Below are 24,570 nucleotides of genomic sequence, written 5' to 3' on the forward strand. Positions count from 1 at the left end.
AGTTATAACTGAGAGCTACTGATTAAGTGTAAAAGGGCCCTTACAGTAGTGGGGGAGTGTCCTGAACATTTTAAGGTTTGTAGCAAGCAGGTTTTTATCACAAAAATATACAAACACCGGTAACTCTAGTGTGTGTAACGGCCTTTAGATTTGAGGGACTGGGCCCTGAATTCTGTTGGTTATGTATTCTCTGTATCTTTGTATAAACAATGTGTATTTTTGTAAAAATCTGTTGTGGGGCTATGTGTAATAATGGACCACTTCTCCTAGTACTTGTTTCTCTGAGTATAACCCTAATGCCTGGTACACACCATGCAATTTCTCGTTAGATAGATGGGACAAATTGATTATTTCTGACAGGTCTAATCTGACTTCCAATCATTTTCTGATTTTCCGATCACTTCTATACAAAATTGATCAAAAAAAGATCAGGAATTAGATCAGATCTGTCTGAAATAATAGTTTCGACCCGTCTGTCTGCCAGGAAATTGTATGGTGTGTACCAGGCATAATGTAAAGCGCAACATGGCAAATTCTGTATCCCGTAGCAACCCATCTGCCACTCTTTCCATGACTTGACTATAGTGTAAACTAGTTGCCAGGCAATCTCTCGCCTTTGCCCATGATAATGGGTTCTTAGTACGTCTTTATTAAATCAACCTGATGGCCTTTCATTATAGGATTGTTGTATGGTGGTTTCATTTGCTGCAGGGTATAATTTGATTTTCAGTGACAGCTACGGTTTGCCTTGGTTCCAGCTATGAGTACTGTCTTTAAGTGCATCGTGTTTCTGTTGCTACAGACTTGATGACTGGTTGGTAATTTAGTTATTTAGGTACTTTCCAGAAATGGCCTCTAGACTGCAGTATTGGGAAAAAAAGGAAGTCCGCCCAGTGGGTGCTGCTTCATTATGTGGGCGTGTGAAGCCTTAACACCAAACATATTTCTTTAACCTTTTTTTGCATAGCAGGTTTGCAGAAAGCATTGTTGAAGCAGCTTGTCAGTCAGGATAACCTCTTTCCTGGTGTGGTGACTTCTGCAATTTTTCTTTTCATAGATAGACCTCTGAATAAGATCCGTTTGTAAATCATATCAGCAATATTTTTATGAAAAAAAAAAGTTGGAATCTCATTGAAGATTATGTAATTTGTGTTATCACTGTCGCTGTTTTACCTTTTCTTTTTTGTCCCGGGCTTTTTCATGGCTGTAATATGAACTCTGGGGACAGGAAATAAGGCATAGCAGTGACAAATCTGTGGGGGGTTTAACTCTTCACCACTCTACAAAATAGGGTTTTATTTATCGATTTCGTTCTGTGTTCACGTTGGAAAGAAATATACACTTCCTGTCAGAACAGGAAGTGAATGTGCTCCTAGAGGGGGGTACAGTCATAAAAATAATTAAACATCCAGGCAGTTGTAACCTATTTCCACAGCATCTGAAGGTTGGTTCACACCGGTGATTGTGGTTTGTTTCCTGCAGGTCACAGCGCTCGATTTTAACCATTACAGGACCACAGGCTTACACCCCCCTAGTGACCAGGCCATTATTTACAATTCAGCACAATGCAGGGTTCTGCACGGCCATATAACTTGGCACACAAATCTTGCCACCAACAGGGCTTTCTGTTGGTGGCTTCTAATCGCTGCTGCAATCAGTATTTTTTTATTTTTTTTTTTTATTTTTTTTATACAATAAAAATGTCTATTTTCATTTTATCCCTCCCCTCTCCCCCTTCCAAGATTCAATCACTGAGATCGCCTCTCATTGGCATAAGCCTATGAGAGGGATCTTTTTTCCCTGCCACTCGAGAGGACAGCTCATTGACAGAGCTGTCTCCTGTACAGCGCTGCAGGAGATCGCGGCACTGTACATGGAAACTTCATTTGTGAGAGCCTGCCGACGCAATCGCGAGTTAGATATCTGATCGCTGCGGCCGCCTCTCTCCCCCTGCTGTGAATGGGCGCTACAGATCGCGGGATGGCGCAATTCTGTGTTAGGCAGTTCTGCCTGGGGGAGCTACTCTGCGTTCGCAGAGTGATTAAAGTGCTGCCAATTCACGTGAAAGGGCAGGGCTCGTGCCGTAGTCTACTGTTTGGGTGAACATCCGCGTTCCGATTCTGTTTTCAGGATCGCTTACCGTCGTGTCTCCGTGTCCTTCTGTGGGGTTGAAAACCACCGGAAGCCTCCAGATGTCGTCAAACTCTTTTCTGCACGCTTCCAGGAAAGGATTTGACTGACAATGCCGGCAGATGTACCTGGGAACCGGGCCCAAATTGTTTCCTGATGTTTGTCTTTGAGGAGGAATCCCAGTGAAAATAATGTAATCAAAAAGTGCTTCATTTTTATAATTATGTATAAATGTTTTAGTCAGTGTTTGCCCATTGTAGAATCTTTCCTCTCCCTGATTTACATTCTGACATTTATAATATGGTGACATTTTTACTGCTGGCAGGTGATTTCAGTGGAAGGAGATGCTGCTTGCTTTTTTTGCAGTTGGAAACAGCTGCAAACTGCTGTTATTTCCTACATGTAGCGTAAAGAATTGACAGTTTTTTGCGTGTAGCTGGGGAAGACCCAGCTGTCATGGTACACATTGGCACCAATGACAAAGTTAGTGGGAGATGGAAGGTCCTCAAAAATGATTTTCAGGGACTTGGAGATAAACTTAAAGCAAGGACCTCCAAGGTGGGATTTTCTGAGGATATTTTAAACTAGGATCTGGGAGGAGGCGGGAGGGTAAAGTCTCAATATGTAGACAAGATAAGGTAAAAAGGACAGTGGGAGCCTAACATTATGGGGGTGGAAAAGGGAGGTGGAGACAGTGTAAAGGGTAAGGAGGTTGGTAAAACTTCAAGTAGCCCATTTCATGTAACCAAAATTGGAAAATGTGGTGGTAAAAATATAAAGTGCATGGTAACCAATGCTAGGAGCCTTGCAAATAAAATGGACGAACTAGAGGTTATTCTCATTGACAAAGGGTATGACATTGTGGGAATAACTGAGACCTGGATGGATGAAAGCCATGACTGGATAGCGAATTTAGAAGGATACAATGTGTTTAGGAAAGATAGAACAGGGAAAAAGGTGGAGGGGTTTGTATCGATGAGGTGGAGGAAGATTGTGAAGATGTGGAGTCCGTTTGGGTAAATATTCATGGTGGAAATAAAGGTTGCCAATTGCTTATTGGGGTATTCTACAGGCCACCACATATTCATGAAGCTGCAGAACTGCAATTACTACAGCAGATTGAAAAAGCTGCAAGTAAAAATTAGGTCATAGTTATGGGTGACTTCAACTTTCCAGACATTGACTGGAGTATTGAGGCTACCCATTCTGGTAAAAGCAGCAGATTTCTGGCAACACTACAAGACAGTTGCCTGACTCAAATGGTAACGGAACCAACTAAGGGGAATGCGTTACTGGATTTGATCATTTCTAATAGACCAGATAATGTATCAAATGTGCAGGTTCAAGAACATTTGGGAAATAGTGATCACAACATAACGTTTGATCTGGTGACTGATGGGCAGCGGGACCACTAAAACGATTAATTTTAGAAAAGCAAAGTTCAATCAACTCAGGCAGTAACTAAGTTTGGTGAACTGGGATAATGTACTACAAGGGAAGGACACTGAAGGGAAATGGCAAGCTTTTAAACTTCGTTCAATATTGTAGTATGTATTTCCCATATGGAAACAAAATGTCTAGCAATAAAAAAGGCATCTATGGATGAATAAAAAGGTTAAAGATAAAATAAAGAGGAAAAAGAATGCCTATAAGGTCCTAAAACAGGAGGGGACGGAGGCTGCATTAAGCAATTATAAGAGTGCAATAAAGTTGTAAAAAAAAAAAAGAAATTAGGCTGGCAAAGATTGAAGCTGAAAATCAAATCTCTAGGAATATCAAATCTAACCCAAAGAAGTTTTACAAGTACGTCAACTCTAAAAAAAGAAAGGTTGACTGTATTGGACTCCTAAAGGATGAGGGTGAAAACTCAATGGTGTAGACCAAGGTAAGGCAGAGTTATTAAATGCTTTCTTTGCTTCTGTCTTCACAAGGGAAACATCACAGTTGCAAATTACAGATGCAGAAGATTCTCAATCTTCCAACTGTAATATTAAATACTTGATGCAGGAAGAAGTGAAGACAAGACTAAATACATTAAAAAATAGACAAGGCACCTGGCCCGGATGGTATGCATCCTCGGGTCCTAAGGGAATTAAGTTCAGTTATGGATAAACCCCTTTATCTTATCTTTTGTGACTCTCTTTCAACTGGCAGAGTCCCAGTGGATTGGCGTACAGCCCACATTTTCCCATTCTTTAAGAAGGGCAAAAAATCAGATCCAGGAAATTATAGACCTGTAAGCTTAACATCAGTTGTATGCAAACTATTTGAGGGGTTACTAAGGGATACTATACATTACTTCATAGTAGAAAATAATCTTATTTCTCAGCATCAATATGGGTTTACTAAAGACAGGTCCTGTTTGACTAACTTGCTCAGCTTTTATGATGTAGTGAACGCTAATGTGGATATTGGGAATGCTGTAGATGTGATATACTTGGACTTTGCAAAGGCCTTCGGCACTGTTCTGCACAAAAGTCTGGTGCAAAAGTTGAGGATGCAAGAACTGGGGAAGAGTCTGTGTGCATGGATAGGGAGCTGGCTAATGGACAGAAAACAAAGAGTTGTGGTCAATGGATCATACTCAAAATGGGTGACTGTTAGCAGTGGGTTCCCACAGGGGTCTGTACTGGGTCCAGTGCTCTTCAATTTATTTATTAATGACCTAGTCGATGCAGTAGTGAGCAATGTTGCTATTTTTGCAGATGATACAAAATTGTGCAGAATCATCAACTCTCAGGAAGATGGGTACATATTGCAACAGGATCTGGATAGGATGGCTATATGGGCACATAAATGGCAGATGAAATTCAATGTTGAAAAATGTAGTCCTGCATTTTGGTCTACCAATGGACTAGCACAATACAAAATAAACGGGGTAAAGTTGGTGACCTCAAACTTGGAGAAGGACTTAGGAGTACTCATCGACAAGTTAAATAATCGTACTCAATGCCAAGCCGCTGCAGCTAAAGCTTAAAAATTTTTTGAGATGCATTAAAAGGGAAATAAAAACTCGAGATGCTAGCATAATATTGCCCCTGTTTAACTCTCTAGTAAGGCCACATCTGGAATATGGAATTCAGTTCTGGGCACCACATTACAGGAAAGATATTGCAGTTTTAGAGCAGGTGCAGAGACGAGCAACAAAATTGATACGTGGGATGGAAGGTCTCACTTACCAAGAAAGGTTAGATAAACTGCATTTATTTAGTCTAGAGAAAAGACACCTTAGAGGGAGAGGGGATCTAATTAACATGTATAAATACATCAGAGGGCAATATAAAAGCTTGGTGGATGAGCTTTTTGTCCCTAGGCCTTCTCAAAGGACTAGAGAACATGATCTGCGCATGGAGGAAAAACGGTTTAGCCATTTATTTAGGAAAGGGTTCTTTACAGTAAGAGTGATTAAGACGTGGAATGCATTGCCACAGGAAGTAGTTATGGCAAATTCTATACCTGCATTTAAAGGGGGCTTAGATGCTTTCCTTGCGTGGAAAGACATCCATGGCTACAATTACTAGGTAATGCCTAATGATGTTGATCCAGGGATTTTATCTGATTGCCATCTGGAGTCGGGAAGAATTTTTTCCCTTTTGGGGCTAATTGGACCATGCCTTGTAAGGGTCTTTCGCCTTCCTCTGGATCAACAGGGATATGTGAGGGAGCAGGCTGGAGTTGTACTTTGTTCTCTGGTTGAACTCGATAGACATGTCTTTTTTTCAACCCAAATAACTATGGAACTATGTAACAATGCAACGAGGCTTCCACAGTGTGATGTCAGAACCATGGTCCTGACATCATACTGTGGGAGGGGTTTTACCATAATATAAGCCATACAGAGCCCTGTAATGATCTGTTTGTGAAAAGGTTTCTCATGGGAAAGGGGGTATCAGCTCCTGATTGGGATCAAGTTCAGTTCATGGTTACGGTTTCTCTTTAAGATTCTTCTTTCTGTAAAAGGTTTGCAGCATCTCCGAAAAGGTCAGAACATACAGCACTAACCCTACTGTAAGGTTATTTAACTCCTCTTCATTATTCTAACAAGAGGACAACACCATTTGGTAAAGGCCGGGGCTGTAGTGTTACATAGTTATTTGGGTTGAAAAAAGACATACGTCCATCGAGTTCAACCAGAGAACAAAGTACAACACCAGCCTGCTCCCTCACATATCCCTGTTGATCCAGAGGAAGGCAAAAAACCCTTACAAGGCATGGTCCAATTAGCCCCAAAATGGGCTGAGGTGATTTCAACAACTCCTCTTGTGTTATGCATTGTGTAATGGCACTGTCTGCTGCACATTGCATATTTGAGCTCAGTGTGTTCCAACAACACACTTCTGCATGCCTTGCTGTGTGCTATGAACTGCTGTCCAGGTGCCATGCATTCCTGTAAACTATACAACTCAGTGGTCTCCTCAGAAATGTTTTCCAGCCGGGTGGCATGAAAAAGTAGCCGGGTGGGGCGTGATGAGAGAATGCAGGGTTGTTGCTTCTTTGTGCAACTCTGCTTACAGCAAAGGAGGAGGTGAGGCGGTTGCTCACCAAAACTAGCCGGGTGCAGCACCCGGCTAAAATAGCCTGGGGAGAGCACTGCAACTACATGTGTTCGATCACAAATGAGACTATCAGAAGCCTCCCACAAACTTAAATGAATGAGTTGACCTTATGATGGAGGCACAATTGCATATCATTTCTTAGTTTTATGTTCTGGGGGGATGTATATGGTAAGCTTCCCCCCCCCCCCTGCACTGTGTGCATTTATATGCATTTTCCCCACACATGAAAAAGCATCAGATGTAATGGAGCATGTACAGTAAATCAATGGTCTGGATCACACCTAATGTGTTTTTCTTGTGCATAGGAAAAGACAACTCTTTGTGCACTACACTTTTTATATTTAAAAGCTTTTTGCATCTGTGAGATTCTGCACATTTAAACTTATACGAAAACCTGTGGTGTATGTTGGGGACCTTGAACCCACTAGTACGGCCTAAAGGTTTTCTCACTAATGGGTATGGATTGATGCTGAGAACCTGTCGTAACTCCTGACCAACTGACTGGGAGCCCTGCTATTATTAACATATACAGTAGAATGCCTGGCCTGGCCAAAGTAGTTGACTATATCAGCAGTTCACAAGATCAGTATTGTTCATACATTTTATATTCATACAGCTGCATGGTTGGGGATTAAGCTGTAGCCAGAGGTTTACTGTTAGAACATTATTTTACTCATCCCTCTGATCAAATCTATGGGATATCTATTGCCCTTAATGTTTGACCAATATTTTTGATCAAATTGCTTTTTATCCCCTTTGGGCTTTTTTAACTATCAAAATTGTGATAGATTGTAAGATCTGTGTACGACTACGAACAGGCGGTGGAGGGGTTGCCACATAGCATTGAAAGACATTGAGGGATACAATGTGATCAATGCTCAAGAATGCATATTGGCTCGTCAGTTGCTACTTTACGGTCCTTGGAAGGAGCAGTAGACCTGGAATTCCTATGCAAACTGCAAGCTTTCAAGTTTGTCTATTTGTAACTTCCGATTGTATCTCCCTATATGGAAAACTTTTTGGTTTAAAGAGACTCCGTAACAAAAATTGCATCCTGTTTTTTATCATCCTACAAGTTCCAAAAGCTATTCTAATGTGTTCTGGCTTACTGCAGCACGTTCTACTATCACCATCTCTGTAATAAATCAACTTATCTCTCTCTTGTCAGACTTGTCAGCTTGTGTCTGGAAGGCTGCCAAGTTCTTCAGTGTTGTGGTTCTGTGATGCATCTCCCCCCTCCAGGCCCCTCTCTGCACACTGCCTGTGTATTATTTAGATTAGGGCAGCTTCTCTCTTCTCTCTTATCTTTTACAAGCTGGATAAATCCTCCTCTGAGCTGGCTGGGCTTTCACATACTGAGGAATTACATACAGGCAGAGCTGTCTGCACTCTGCAGGAAGAAACAGCCTGACACTTCAGTGGAAGATAGCTGCAGGGGGAAAGAAACAAACAAATTATCTCTTGAGATTCAAAAGGAAGGGTGTATACAGCCTGCTTGTGTATGAATGTATTTTCTATGTGTGGACATACTGTACATCAACCTACTTCCTGTTTTGGTGGCCATTTTGTTTGTTTATAAACAAACTTTTTAAAACTGTTTTTAACCACTTTTAATGCGGCGAGGAGCGGCGAAATTGTGACAGAGGGTAATAGGAGATGTCTCCTAACGCACTGGTATATTTACTTTTGTGCGATTTTAACAATACAGATTCTCTTTAATGGCTTTTTCTTTTTGAGAGGTTACTCGACTTCTATGGAGTAAAAGGATTAAGTGTGTGTGTGTGTGTGTGTGTGTGTGTGTGTGTGTGTGTGTGTGTGTGTGTGTACACACACACACGTTGCAGGTGGTGTGCGCTTTGCTCTTGCTCCTTTTTTTATAATTCTTGTGTTGTGTACCCTACAACAAGCATGTAAAACTTCACTGGTTGTATTGCACATCCAGGGAGACATGCAAGATTTCTTCACCACATTGCATACAGTTTTGAGGGTTCCATACATAGATAAAAGAAAATTATGTAAAAAGACTTGTAGATGCACGTAGTACTTAGCAGCAAAATGTTGGATTTGTATAGTCTGGTAGTAATCTCCCAGAAGCTGTGCAGTGACACCGTGTGTATGTGGGTTACCCTGTCATTGTGTGACAGTACAGTTACATCCTCCCCATTCATGTTCATTAGTGGGTTGCCTGTGTTGCTCGTATTGGAAGGGAGGTACCGTCTCCTCCACCGGTATACATCTCTAGCTCTCAGAGCTGTGCGAGGAAGTGATGTGGTTACCATGGAAACACGCTGCAACTTCTGCTAAGATGAACCAACTTTTCACACTGCAGTATGTGATGCTGTTATACACTTCATGTGATCAGCAGTCATGTCTCGGTCAGAGCCTTTGACTTCATTAAGCTGCGGTGCTATGTGTGGCAACCCAGAGCAGCCAAAAAACTGTGATTAAGAAAGCCCTACAGTGTTCTCCCCAGGCTCTTTTAGCCGGGTGCTCCACCCGGCTAGTTTTGATGAGCACCCGGCTGTCATTAGCTCACCTCCTCCTATGCTGTAAGCAGAATTGCTCCGTGGAAGCGCTGGCCCTGCATTCTCTCATCTCATCCACCCGGCTACTTTCTCATGCCACCCGGCTGGAAAAAATTTCTGGGGAGAACACTGCCCTATTTGTGCAAGCTGATGTGGGGAGCCAAGTTATTTTCAGCCAGCATACTATCTGCATGCTGTCTGTATGCTCACCAATCAGTTTAGTGTCATCTGTTCATAGTTGATCTGCCGGATGGAGTGGGCAAAATTCCTGCTATTGGTTGCTTGTCATTGAGCTACTACTTTTTTTTTTTTTTTTGGAAACACTATTGTCCGATATGGCTAAACCTGTCCATCAAATGTTTCAATCGAGTTTGGTGTGTGTACATGGCTTTAAAGGGAAGGTTCAGGGAGGGGAGTGAAAAAATAAAAATTAATTTCCACTTACCTGGGGCTTCCTCCAGCCCGTGGCAGGCAGGAGGTGCCCTCGGCGCCGCTCCGCAGGCTCCCGGTGGCCGACCCGACCTGGCCAGGCCGGCTGCCAGGTCGGGCTCTTCTGCGCTCCAAGGCCCGGCACTTCTGCGTCCCACGCAGCCGCGCTGACGTCATCGGACGTCCACCGGGCTCTACTGCGCAGGCGCAGAACTACCGCGCCTGCGCAGTAGAGCCCGGCGGACGTCCAATGACGTCAGCGCGGCTGCGTGGGACGCAGAAGTGCCGGGCCTTGGAGCGCAGAAGAGCCTGGCCAGGTCGGGTCGGCCACCGGAGACCACCGGGAGCCTGCGGAGCGGCGCCGAGGGCACCTCCTGCCTGCCACGGGCTGGAGGAAGCCCCAGGTAAGTGGAAATTGATTTTTATTTTTTCACTCCCCTCCCTGAACCTTCCCTTTAAAGGACAACTGTAATAAGAGGGATATGAAGGCTGCCATATTTATTTCCATTTAAACTATACCAGTTTCCTGGCTGTGCTGCTGATCCTCTACCTCATTACTTTTAACAATAGACCCTGAGAAATCATGCAGATCTGGTGTTTCCGACATAATTGTCAGATCTGACAAGATTACTACTGCAACCAGTTAGACCAGCAGTGCTGCCAGACAACTGGTATTGTTTTAAAAGGAAATAAATATGGCAGCCATTATTATTATTATTATTATTATTATTATTCTATCATCGCTCTCGTTAGTTGTGCTTCAATCCCAGGAACTGGGTACATGATGCACCTTTAAAAATATTCTTTAACAGGCTCCTTACATTTTTCCCGCTTGCACGTGGATGAAACAGACTGGCTCCCAAATTCCATGCTAATTTGCCCTCCCTCTCTACAGCCCTTTTTACACTTGCTTGTAAGTAAGTTGTTTTGCTGTAGCTTACCTGCACTGCAGTAAAAGCGGAGGGACGAGGGTATTGATCATTTAGATTGTTAAATTGATCCAGTATTTGTTGAAGATCATTCCTCTTGTGGTAGCTAGAGATGATGTCCACCTCTTCTCCAGCGCGCGGAGCTTCTTAGTAGTATGGCGTTTTCAAAAACAACTCATTCAATAATTACAACAAAACTTTCGTTATCAGCAGGTACCTGCGGCTTAGTTTTTGTACAAGCTCTTGTATTTGTATGCATCGCAAAGGTGTGTGCTGCTTTGTTCTGACCCCTGTTGCTAGGCAACCTGTCTGCATCCCAGAAGTAGGTTAATTGGAAAGATGCACAGGATTGCACATATGTGTCTTGAACGAAAGTTTTTAATTTGTGAAATGTGCTTAGTATTTATCAATGCAGGCTGTTTATAATAATAATTATTATTATTATTATTATTATTAATGGAATAAGCAGACATGGAAATGTCTAAATAGTAAAGCATTGTCTGTTATTTGTATTTCCTTTTTTTTGTTTTGGATTTTAGGCTAATTTCGCACAGGTGTGTTGCATTCAACATATACCACTAAAAACATTTGTGGTGGTGTGCAATGTAACGCAGGCAAAGAAGCAACTGGCCAGTGTGTATTGTTATTGATGAACATTTTTGCCCGTCAAGGTGTAGGATTATAGCAACGCACATGTACTGCATAGTAGCAGCTGAATCACTTGTATCACAGTGCAACTGATGAGGTGTGAGCTGTTCATAGACTTCGAATTGCACCACCTTACAGATTGCCCAGCAAGCTCATGGTGAACCGGAATTCCTATGTGTATATAAGGGCCCTTTTTACACCTCCCTGTATTTTGTGATCAGATTCAGATCGCTAGTGAATCGCAAAAAGCAGGGTACATTCAAATGAATGAAAACGGCAGCGGCCATTACCATTAGTGCAATCCAATTGTGTTGCGATTTCATCCTGATCGCAGTTGTTGTCCTGCTGCGATTATACGGAGCAGAGTTCTCCCCAGATAATTTTTCCAGCCGGGTGGCATGAAAAAGTAGCTGGGTGGGGCGAGATGAAAGAATGCAAGACTGATGCTTCTGTGTGCAACTCTGCTTAAAGAATAGGAGGAAGTGAGCCGATGACAGCCGGGTGCTCACCAAAACCAAAAGAGCCTGGGGAGAACACTGCGGAGTATGAAAAAATCTCTACTACGCATGTACAGAACTCTTCCGTCTGCGGGAGCGTGATCGAGCACACGCTCGGCCATCGACTTGCCAGCCAGCTGGTAGAGTATTGCAGCGGAGGACTGGAGGGACATTTATTTATTTTTTTACACTACAGTTAAGGTTCCTTTTAACTAAACAAAGCCCAAGTAGGCATAAGTGAAGGCCCCGATTAGAACAATCCTCTCTTGCTCTATGTGCTGCACTCTAGTCCTGGCCAACAGTCTTGATCACCTATTCACTAAGATCTCACCACTGCTTACCTTAAATGGTTCTGAGTGCAGCCGTACAAATGTCTGCTTGTTTCTCTGGCACAGCTGTGCTTAAAGAACCTCAGACTTGATACAGCATAAAGCAGAGCTACTTTTCCAATTAATATTATTCTGGATAATTTCCAATTAATATTATTTACCGGATAGTCAGTCAGTCTTACGAATAATGTTTTGGGAGAGGAAATGGGGCTCCCACCCCCTCAGCAGGTTAAATGGAAATGGTATTGCAAAAGATTATATTATGGAGGGAAAAGTACAGTAGTTAGTAAATTGTAAGTAATAGTTCTCTTAGATCACGTAGTGGTAGCAATACATGTTTCAGTAAAAAGGATCGATTCTGCTTCTGCTCCGAAGATAATTTAACCCCTTCCGTACCAGCAGTCTCTAGCCCCTTAAGGACGAGAGGCTGCTGGTACCACAAAACGGCGCTTACTGAGGAATTGCAGCACATACTCGCCGCTCACACTGCTTTGCTATTGGAGCAGGTCCCTCTCTCTGCCATGGCTGTGATGGCAGAGCTCTGTGCACCAGTCTTATTGGCTCCTGACCCTGTCCATCAATGTAAGCTGATGGGATTGGCTCATAGTGATCACGTGAATAGGAGCCAATGAAATCTGCTCCTAACCGACTCACGGAGCTCTGCCATCATATTAACGTCAGGGCGAGTGAACTGCGGCAGGTGCAAAGTGGCGGACATAGATTTCAACCAACACGGTCTGGAAGAAGTCAACCTCAAATCTCATTGATCGAATGATAATCCAGTAAGGCTGGTTAGAACATTTGCACTAATTTTGATTTTGAACTTTTAGTGTAGCAAGTTCTGTTGAGTTTTTTTTTTTTTTTTTTTTTTAAACTGGTCAGCATGCTAGCCTGATAGAAATTGCACTTGGTGGTAGACTTGAAATTCATTATTTTAAATTGTTCTGTTGCCAGTCTATCCTATCTACTTTTCTGTAGACTGTTTCACCAACAGACAAATTCTGGCAACCTCACTTAAAAGCAAAGGTTGTCCATAGGTTTCTTATTTAAGAATCAAACAAACTCGGCCAGGGCAGATCATCACAGGGGTGGTGCACTGAGTTTCTCCTGTTGCCATTAAATATCCTTGAAGTGGTTTGAAACTCAGCATTTCCTCTTTGTTCTAAAAGATTATTTACAGCATAAAATCTGCTACCACATAGAACAGCATTCAAATAGTTAAACACAGCACTTTGTTTTTCATTGGAAAGCTCCTTGCCTTAGTGGGTAGCTTCTGGCTGCAACCAAAGACATAACATTGTTTTGTTTACATTCCTTTGTCAGGTACATTAATAAACATTAGCAAACTGCCAAAGCTGTACTGAGCTAGATTGATTTTATTATAAAAATACAGCAGCCATGCAATATATTACAATGGCAGCTTTCAGAGCATATAAACTTTACTTTGGAAATTTGTAGACAGACAATATACTGTAGACTTGTGCTCAGAAGTAAATATGGTAACTGTATAGGTAATAAAACATAGGAAAACATATTGTCAGGTTTTTTCCCACTTAGAGAGTGGATTTTGGAAACCACATTGAGACAAAAAATGTTTTGTTTAAAAGATGCAAAATGATGTGTATATGATGTGTGTATGGCCTGCGTAATGCTTGAGCATAGAGATACAGCTGTTGCACTTGTAGCCTTGATTATTTTTTGGTAGTTTACAAACTTATTATGCAGCTGGTTTTGTGTTTGATGTTCTATACACTTATTGGAACAGCTAGCTTTACCTTTCTAGGAGAGAGCAGTTGTGGTTTCCTTTAGTAATCATTAGCGAATGCCACTGGAGAGAGGACTTTGCTCTTTGCTTTGTTGTCTTGAAGGATCCTGCTTGCTTCAGGCTGAGAGGACAGGTGAAGTGTCCCGTTAGCGTTAGGGTACTGTTGCTGCTGTAGCATTGCTTTGTCACACTTCCACCGGTTGGAACCTTCCATCTGCTTGTTGATCAATCACAAATTTGTGCTGAATAACATCCGACTAAACTCTGTATTATGCGTTTTTATATCAGCCTTGAACAGACATTAAACACTGGGTAGTCACGGCTTCTTAAAAAAAACAAATATCCAACTGTGGTTTGTTTTTTTCTTCCTCTAATTGTTTTCGATGTAGCTGGCTCCTGAATTGGACAGGCTACTTCACAAATTCTGTATTAATCTGTCCAACTCTTTTTAAACAGACTGTATAACTTTTTAACACTTCCCCTAGTGGGTATTTATTTCGGGAGGTGGAAGCCTCTGGATCCCATCGAGGCTTCCATTATCGTCCTGAGATGCTAGTGGTCCCTGAATGGCGGACATGTAAATATTCACCTGCTTCAGTGCAGGCACAGTACCCCCCCTCCAGGGGACGTTTTTAAAGTTACAGATCCTCTTTAAACTCCCTGGCGGTATGATTATTTCTAGATTATTTTTCCAAAAGCTTTGCAATTTTTTCACAAGCTTTCAGACCCTAAAAATGATACCGCTTGATAGATCTGTGGCAGCCCTGCACATTCCACACCTCCAATGGATCCAACTCGGGATTACTGCTCTGAGCTGTGGATTTCCATCACGAGCCTGATTCGAGGTTACCGCCAAGGAGGTTAAAGGAAGTCTGAAATGTAGCACAAGTTTAGAATGACGCCTGGTTTATGATGATATTAGAAGGAAGGGCGGAGTGATGCAGGGGTTGGACATCTGCCTGCTAAAGCCAGGACTTGGTTGTCATGGAGCATTGATTCCTGTGCCATATCCACTGTCTTCTCTAGTGTCTAGTAAGAAAAAGTAAAGTTTTCTTCCTGCATATTATGAAACTTCACAGGTGTTTGTGGTGGATGGAAAAGCTTATACTCCAAATGAGGCTTTGCATGGCTACCTCTCTTTCGTAGGAGCAGCTTATTACTCCATTTATTTATTGAACAATCTTGTGCATAGAAATGGTTCAGCCACTAAAAGCTTTTTATTTATGGTACCTTTTATGTAGTACTGCCCAACAAGTGAGTGACACATGCTTAAAGAGAACATGAGATGGGACTCCAGGCTATATTTATACTTACCTAGAGCTTCCTTTAGTCCCATGGGGCTTGAGGGCTCCCTCGACATCCTTCTAATACTCTCCAGCCATCTCCTCACTCCTGTGCATGCGGGGTGCACCGCTCGTCACGCTCCTACAGCTCCCAAGCACGGGAGTGTGGCTGGCCCAGTGCATGCACAGGAGCGCGGGGCTGGCCAGTTTTCCAGGGAGAATTAGAGAACGGAGCTGCCTGAGTGGGTGTCGGTAATTATACATATAGCCTGGAGTCCCATCTTGGGCACCCTTTTACGTTTGTGAAGGAGATGTTTTCATTACAGGAAAGCCATAGGTTGCCCCCCAAAAAGGTCAGATGTGTTGCCAGAGCTCATATCTCTACCTGAACAGAGAGGGATATAGAGACAGCAAGATTTAATTTACGTTTAAACAATACCAGTTGCTTGGCTGTCCTGCTAATCTCCTTGGCTGCAGTATTATCTGTATGATACACCTGAAATAAGCATGTGGCAAATCCAGTCAGAGCACCTAATCTGTATGCTTGTTCAGGGTCATGGCTAAAAGTATTAGAGGCAGAAGGTCAGCAAGACTGTCAGGCAACTGGTAAATAAATATGGCACCCTCCATCAGGGCTGTGGAGTCGGAGTCGGGGCAATTTTGGGCACCCGGAATTGGAGTTGGCGTCGTGGTTTCGTAAACTGAGGATTCGGAGTCGGATGATTGTTGTACAAAATCCACAGCCCTGTTAAGTATTATGCTGAATACACACGGTGCGTTCGCGCACTCGATTTCTCGCTCGATTCCCGTCGATTCGTTTATTTCCAACATGTCCGATTTGGATTTCGATGGATCATTAGGTCGATTTGGCATACTTTGCATGCGAATCGACCTAACGATCCATTGAAATCCAAATCGGACTTGTTGGAAATAAACGAATCAACGGGAATCGAGCGGGAAATCGAGTGCGCGAACGCACCGTGTGTATTCAGCATTAGACTAAGGAGTCGAGGAGTCAGTCGGAGCCATTTTGGGTACCCGGAGTTGGAGTCGGAGTCGTGGTTTCACAAACCGAGGAGTATGAGTTGGAGTCGGAAGATTTTTGTTCCGACTCCACAGCCCTGCCCTCCATATCCCTCTCACTTCAGGTGTTTAACATCCAGAGAAATGGAGGGAGATGTTGAGATTGATCTGGCTCTGCAGAGCTGCCAATAGCAAGCATCCATTATTTTATTTGTCTGCCTATTGGGCAAACACTGCACATTTTTGTTTCTCTGTGTTTTTAACACATTGTGTTCTCTTTTTAACAGGTAGTAATAATGTTCCAGCTTCCTGTAAATAACCTGGGCAGTTTACGGAAAGCCAGGAAGACTGTGAAGAAGATCCTGGGAGATATCGGGCTTGAGTACTGTAAAGAGCATGTAGAGGTGAGTCGCCTTCAGTTCTGTTTGGCAGGAAAAGTGTAGTGGTCGGAACAAGATCAGTGTTCTCCCCAGGCTCTTTTAGCCGGTTGTTCCACCCGGCTAATTTTGGTAAGCACCCAGCTGTCATCAGCTTGTCTCCTCATACTCTTCCTATGCTGTAAGCAGAGTTGCACAGAGAAGCACCTCCCCTGCATTCCTCCCATCTCCCACCCGACTGCTTGTTCATGCCACCCAGCTGGAAAAAAATTCTGGGGAGAACATTGACGATGGCTGCCATCTTTATTGGCATTTAGTAACTACAAATGGCCCGGGCATTGTGCTGACGCTTTTCCTTGAGTATTGTCGGCATCACCCAGCTGGAACAAGCAGGACACCTGATCTACTGGCTGGTTCAGGTGTCTTGAGTCACAAAGCTTTTCAGGCAGATGGGTCACACAACAGCAAAGAAATCCTTCCATACTTCTCACTTCAGCATTATGTTGAAAAAAGACCCTTTTGGTTAAGTTATAATCTAGTTTTTGAGCACTGTTTAAAAAGCACTGCAGCTAGGCTAAAGACACATTGCAGAGCGCTTTTGATCCATCAGCTTTGTTTTGTTTACAGTGTGAAAGGTCTAGAACAGTGGCTGCCAAACGTATTGACTTGTGGGACATACAGTGAGCTTAAAGGAAAACTGAAGTGAGAAGAATATGGAGGCTGCTATATTAATTTCCTTTTCAAAAATACCAGTTGCCTGGCTGCCCTGCTGATCTATTTAGCTGCAGTAGTGTCTGAATCACAGCAGAAACAAGCATGCAGCTAATCTTGTCAGATCTGATTTATGTCAGAAACACCTGATCTGCTGCATGGTTGTTCAGGGTCTATGGCTAAAAGTATTAGAGGCAGAGGCTCAGCAGGATAGCCAGGCAGCTGGTATTGTTTTAAAGGAGATACATATGGCAGCCTCATATACCTCTCCCTTAAGATATCCTTTCAATGTAATGGGCAGAGTTTTTTTTTGTTTTTTTCTTCATGGTGTCCTCACTAAGTTCCCTTCACCTCAGGTCGTAATGTTTTTGAACTTTGTCTGCCTTCAGTTTGTGCTTTTCTGTTATGGTATTTGTTTGGGTTGGAAAAGCACCATTGTTGGCATCAGAAGCCCGTTTAGACTTTAATAGATAAAGCATTTTAGAGAGGTGTTGTGGAAGATTGAACGTGTGTATTTCTGTGATCCTATGCACCCTCAAAGGATGTTTTTCTGTCCACTGCGGTTCAATATATTTGAAATAAAGAGCTGTCATTTTGGAGTTGTATTCTAACACCTTGTTCTTCTCAACAGGAATTTAAGCAGTTTGAACCTAATGACTTCTATGTAAAGAACACCTCCTGGGATGATGTGGGACTTTGGGATCCATCACTCACAAAGAGTCACGTATGTATCTCCGTTATGATAGACTAAGCACAGCACATAGAAATTCTCTCTGCATACTCAAAGGAAATTGTATTATGACCAGTCCATTATTTAAGAGGCACCTTAGTGTGCTATCAAGATTGATACTTATGACTGTATTTCCTGAGCTTCTATTGGCTGGAGGTTGAGGCCTGGCTAGAATAATTTAAAAACTGACTATCGCGTAATAAAAGTTTACAACCTGTGCCATATTGGACCACATAGTGGGTCAGTTAAGGGATACTTAATTAGCAGTTGAGCGGTTGAAGCAGTGCTTGTGCATCTGTAGTGATTATTTTTTGACTGTTTCAGACTATACTAAAATTGTGTGCAATTAGGGAAACCCCAGTATTAATACTTTTTTGTTGGGTGAAAAAGTGATAACTCCCCAGCATGTCTCTTTCGCTGGTATTTTCAAAAATCAGCAACAGTCCTATCCCTTTTTACGTTCTGTATTATAGTAAGGTAAATAATCCCATTTAATTGACAAGGCTGTTATTAATTTATCATTGTTACATAGTTTGGTTGAAAAGACATTCATCCATCAAGTCCTACCAAAAAAATAAATACAGTAAAATAAAAATGAAATACTGAAAAGAGCTAGGTGGACGGACCTCAGAACTCAGGGCGGTGAAGTTTCATTTTGATAACTTAAAGAATACCCGAAGCGACGTGAAATAATGATAGACGTGTATGTAGCACACAAATAATTATGCGGTGTTCCTTTTTTTCTTTCTCTGCCTGAAAGAGTTAAATATCAGGTATGTAAGTGGCGTACTCAGTCCTGACTCAGACAGGAAATGACTACAGTGTGACCCTCACTGATAAGAAATTCCAACTACAAAACACTTTTCTAGCAGAAAATGGCTTCTCAGAGCATGAAAGAGGTAAGAAGGGGAATTTCTTATTACTGAGGGTCACACTGTAGTCACTTCCTGTCTGAGTCAGGACTGAGTCAGCCACTTACATACCTGATATTTAACTCTTTCAGGTAGAGAAAGAAAAAAAAGTAACACAGCATAGATATTTGTGTGATAGGCACTAAATACCCATGTCTATCTCATTATGTCACATGCCACTTCGGGTATCCTTTAAAAATATGCTTTTTTTTTTTTTTGTGTGTGTGCAGCTAACATTCTTTAGTTTCCATTTACTCAGCACCTGATTGGGTGTTTGAAAGTGGCACAGTGAAACTTCATTGCCTATTCACTTAAAGAGACTCTGTAACATCAAAAACCTCCCCTGGGGGGGTACTCACCTCGGGTGGGGGAAGCCTCCGGATCCTAATGAGGCTTCCCACGCCGTCCTCTGTCCCACGGGGGTCTTGCTGCAGCCCTCCGAACAGCCGGCGACAGACCCGACTGTAGATTCAATATTTACCTTTGCTGGCTCCAGCCGGGGCGCTGTGGCTGCTTTCGGCTCGGAAATAGACGGAAATACCCGATCTCCGTCGGGTCCGCTCTACTGCGCCGGCGGTGGAAACTTGCACCTGCGCAGTAGAGCAGACCCGACGGCGATCGGGTATTTCCACCTACTTCGGAGCCGACAGCCGTCAGAGCGCCTGCGCAGGAGCCGGGAAGGTAAATATTGACGTCACCGCTGCAAGGAGGGCTGCAGCGAGACCCCTGAGGGACGGAGGACGGCGTGGGAAGCCTCATTAGGATCCGGAGGCTTCCCCCACCCGAGGTGAGTACCCCCCAGGGGACGTTTTGACGTTACAGTTCCTCTTTAAAGGGAACCTTAAAGAGAATCTGTATTGTTAAAATCGCACAAAAGTAAACATACCAGTGCGTTAGGGGACATCTCCTATTACCCTCTGTCACAATTTCGCTGCTCCTCGCCGCATTAAAAGTGGTTAAAAACAGTTTTAAAAAGTTTGTTTATAAACAAACAAAATGGCCACCAAAACAGGAAGTAGGTTGATGTACAGTATGTCCACACATAGAAAATACATCCATACACAAGCAGGCTGTATACACCTTTCCTTTTGAATCTCAAGAGATCATTTGTATGTTTCTTTCCCCCTTCTGCTCTCATGCACTGAAATTTCAGGCTGCTCTTTTCTTCCTGCAAACAGCTTTGCCCTTGTCTGTAATTCTTCAGTATGTGAAAGCCCAGCCAGCTCAGAGGACGATTTATCCAGCTTGTAAAAGATAAGAGAGAAGAGAGAAGCTGCTCTAATCTAAACAATACACAGGCAGTGTGCACAGAGGGGCCAGGAAGGGGGAGTTCATAGCAGAACCACAACACTGAAGAACTTGGCAGCCTTCCAGACACAGGCCGACAAGTCTGACGGGAAAGATACATTGATTTATTACAGAGACTGTTATAGTAGAAAGTGCTGCAGTAAGCTAGAACACATTAGAATAGCTTTTGGAACTTGTAGGATGATAAAAAACAGGATGCAATTTTTGTTACGGAGTCTCTTTAAAGTGTACCAGAGACGTTGGATAGTAAAGATTTGATACTTACCCGGGGCTTCCTCCCGCCCCATAAACACGTCTGAGTCCCATGCTGTCCTCCCACGGTCTGCTGTTTAGCCGCGATCAGCCCCAGGAACCTGCTCAGTCGCATCCAGTCTAGGTCTTCTGCACATGTGCGGACCTCCTGCACATGCGCGGTAGACCCAGTCTCGCGCAACTGAGCATATTACTGGGGCTAAACGGCAGACCGTGGAAGGACGCCGTGGGACTCGCATGTGTTTATGGGGCGGGAGGAAGCCCCGGGTAAGTATCAAATCTTTACTATCCAGCGTCTCTGGTTTTCTTTAAGTGGGAAAAAAGATGGTAGATGGGAAATATTGCGCTACTCAAACGGATGGACCAGCAAGTAGTTGACTCTGTATCGCACTCTAGCGACTCCTCAATGCTTGGCTGTATAGCAGGACTTGTAAAAGAGAAACAAAAACGTAGCGCTCCATAGTGTGACGAAGGGGTCGATATGCCAAAACACGTAGCGATGTCACCAGTACAAGTTAGCGCCACGGCAGGCACCTCTGGTCTCCCTTCTATCTGGACCCAAGCTGCTATTGGCCACAGCAGTTCTCAGGGTGCACCCGGTTAGATGCTGTCTGTAGGGCTTGCATGCACTGATATACGCCTGTGTTTTAGCATCACATAGTGCATTTGTATTACACAGTTTTTACCTTTATTAAAGGTTATTACACTACGAAGTGCTCCGCCTCTTTTTGTTTATCGTGGAAAAAAAGATGTCTGCTAAACTGAGGCTTCTTCTAGCCCCCTGCAGTCATTCTGTGCCTTCACTGTCCTTCCAAGCTCCTCCCTTCAGCTGCAGCGACCCCCTTTGAAAACTATCTGACTCGGCCAGTCGTGGGCTAGTGCATGCACGTGACTCCTTGATCACCCCCCTAGGCCAGGAGCGTTATGGGCAGTAGCAATTATTACATACTGTGCAAATTGCAGAGTGGAGTAATGTTATACATCTAGCTTTCTGGTTACCAGATATCTGGTTACTGTGAACAAACCTCTACATTCCTTTCCTGTATAGCAGGGGTGTCCAAACTTTTAAGCCAAGGGCCATATTGCCATTCTTGAGAATGCATAATCAAACACAATTTTTGTTGTTTGCTGTTAGGTACTCTGTTACTGTATTTTTTGGACTACAAGACTCACCTTTTCTCCTCCAAAAGTGGGAAAAGAAAGTCACTACTTCTTGTAGTCCAAATGCAAGCGAGCTCCTGACTTGAGTGCCTGCTAATATGAATCTCCAACCGGCAATGTCCGGGACTCCCTGTACTGTGCCCATGCAGAGGGAGACGCAAAGGGGCATAGAATAGGACACTAGTTGGGTACAAAGGGGAAGAGAGGACAACACAGGGAGACAGGAGCTAAAGGGGACATAATCCACAAGATGCCCCTCACGTTTGCACCACGTTTAGTACATTTTTTTTTTCCTCTGGTTGTTGTCCTCTAAACCAAGGTGCATCTTATGGTCAGGAGCGTCTTATAGTCTGAAAAATATGTTAATGAAATCATCCCCAGAGCAAACTAAGCGATAGGTTGAAGTAGGCTTGATGGCATAAAATAGTTCTTGCAGAAATAAAATCATCCCATCTATTATGCATTACTTAGACCCTTTCTACATATACTCAATTACTTCTTTAAAGTACTTTAATTTTATCTGTGGTCTAACATTAAAAAAGTGGACCTGAACTCTTACACAGGACAGAGGGAGAACCTAGAGAAATTCACCCTGTATGCATTTAGAGAGTTTAGCCTGTCTAATCCCCCCTATTTGTGTCAAGTTGTAATTTTATCTCTCCCCTGTGTCACATGACTGCCACATCAGAGATGGCAGATAAGCTCATTTGAAAGCACTTGATGTAATGCCCTGAACACGCTAAAAAAAAAAGTTGCTTGCTATTGTTCACTCAACTGATAAGATTGATAAGACGTCAATCCAACTGTTGGATTGATGTCTTATCAGTTGTGTGAACAATAGCAAGCAACTTTTTTTTGGTTGTTGAACTTGTTTCACAACAAAAGTTGTTTGATAATTGTGCTGCATAAAAGATTACTGTTGAGCGTGTGTATGGGGCATTCACAGTATGTCTGCATCCATGAATCGGGAAGTAGAAACATGGCAGATTTTAGGATTTGTATCAGCTGCAACAAGGAAATGTTTTCCTTTACATGTTATTATGCTGTTTTCTTTTAGAGCAGAGAGGACTTTCTGAGTTCAGGTCTGCTTTAAACACAGCATATTAACAAGTAAATCCATCTTACAGTTTTCAAAGTACTGGAAGGGCTAAAGGTGCATACACACACACTACTGAAAGGAACGACTGGTCCGTCAGACCCTCCTGCTGGGCAGATCGTTCAGAAACAGCCTTATCAGTCTGCCCACAGCGCGTACACAAGCTCTACTGTCGGCAGAACGCCCGCCCAGCAGGAGGGTCTGACTGACCCATCGTTTCAGTAGTGCGTGTGTACGCACCTTAAGACTCAAGCTTTTTACCTCATTTACCTGCTTACTGATAAGCTTCCCTTGCCTATCCAGGATTATCAGATAGTGTTGAATGAAAGTGTACAGTAATAAACTGCAAAAAAATGCAGAAAAGTTTCTGCTGTATCCAGATGGGAGAACTCTCTCTGCTTTATTTGCTGACTAATTACTTAAAGGACATGTACATCTGAGCCACATTAAAAAAAAATAATCTACTTGCTCCAACCCCTTGCGGTCGATCTGTGCCCTCGCTGCAGCTCCGCTCCCCGCCGGTGGCCCCATCAGGTGCAAGATGCCCGCTGCGCCTGCGCAAGTGGCTCTGGGAGTTGTGCTGACGTTATCTGGACTGTTCTGCGCCTGTGCAGTCCGGATGAAGTCAGCATGCGGCTCACTGAGTCACACTAAGGCGCAGTAGATGTTGACCTGGCGAGGTCGGCATCTGCACGGGGAGGGGGAGCCATCGGAGCTGCGACAAGGGCTGGAGGAAGCCCCATGTAAATAGATTTCTGTTTTTCAATTACCTCGGACCTTCCCTTTTTAAAGTGATCCTTAAAGAAAATCTGTAACGAAAAAAAACCTCCCTTGCGTGGGGCAAGCCTCCCGATCCCATTGAGGCTTCCCCCGTCCTCCTCAGTCCCACGGTGGCGGCGAAAATCCTCCCGGAGCGACGGCGATGTAAATATTTACCTCTGTGGCTCCAGCGCAGGTGCAGTATCCGCTCTTCCCACGGAGATAGGCTAAAATAGCTTATCTCCGTCTGGCCGCTGTACTGCGCAGGCGCAAGTCTTCTGCGCAGTAGAGCGGACCTGACAGAGATCGGCTATTTCTGCCCATCTCCATAAGAAGACCCAAAACAGCACCCCCGCTGGAGCTTGGAAAGGTAAATATTGAACAGGCTCAGTGTTCTCCCCAGGCTCTTTTAGCCGGGTGCTCCACCCGGCTAGTTTTGGTGAACACCCGGCTGTTATCTCACCTCCTCCTATGCTGTAAGCAGAGTTGCACACAGAAGCACCGGCACTGCGTTCATTCATCTCGCCCCACCCGGCTACTTTTTCATGCCACCCGGCTGAAAAAAAATCTCTGGGGAGAACACTGAGGCTGTCGGATTTGTCGTGCCGGCTTTGAAGGGCTGCAGCGAGACCCCGTGGGACCGAGGAGGACGGGGGAAGCCTCATTAGGATCCCGAGGTGAGTACCCCCCAGGGGACATTTTTCTCGTTACAGTGTCTTTTTAACCCTAATAAAAATACTTTGTTTTACTCACATGGGGCTTCTACCAGCCCCCTGCAGCCGTCCTGTGCCCTTGCTGTCACTCCTGTCCCCTGCTGCCAGCGTTTTCGGCGGACAGACTACCTGCGCAGGCCTAGTAATGCATCATCTACCTTGTGTTCCTGTCTGCATTAGCGCTATTGCGGACGAGATTGCAAAGACTATGCGTTGCCAGACCTGTCGGCCAATCGAAACTGGCTGGCGGCGGGGGAAAGGAGGGATCCACGAGTGACAGAAAGGGCACGGGACTGCTGGAGGGGCTAGTAGAAGCCCCAGGTGAGTAAAATAATTTTTTTTTATAAGGCTTAACCAGCTGAGCGGTCTGGACGAGCTCAGCTCGTCCAACACCGCCAGCGGCTGCCGCTCAGGCCCTGCTGGGCCGATTTTGATGAA

The 24,570-nt window shown here is 43.8% G+C and overlaps 1 protein-coding gene across 4 annotated transcripts in view; it reads left to right on the top strand.

Moving 5' to 3' along the window:
- ADNP (activity dependent neuroprotector homeobox) overlaps nucleotides 1–24,570 on the top strand; it is a 52,463-nt gene that overhangs the window by 20,430 nt on the left and 7,463 nt on the right. For all 4 annotated transcript variants that reach the window (XM_068264133.1, XM_068264132.1, XM_068264131.1 and 1 more), the window contains 2 exons: nucleotides 16,402–16,518; nucleotides 17,834–17,926. In XM_068264133.1, coding sequence (XP_068120234.1) covers nucleotides 16,411–16,518; nucleotides 17,834–17,926 — 201 coding nt within the window. In that variant the 5' untranslated portion in view covers nucleotides 16,402–16,410. The remainder of the gene's footprint in view (nucleotides 1–16,401; nucleotides 16,519–17,833; nucleotides 17,927–24,570) is intronic.

This window comes from Hyperolius riggenbachi, chromosome 12 (assembly GCF_040937935.1).
Source record: "Hyperolius riggenbachi isolate aHypRig1 chromosome 12, aHypRig1.pri, whole genome shotgun sequence".
NCBI classification, from domain to species: Eukaryota; Metazoa; Chordata; class Amphibia; order Anura; family Hyperoliidae; genus Hyperolius; species Hyperolius riggenbachi.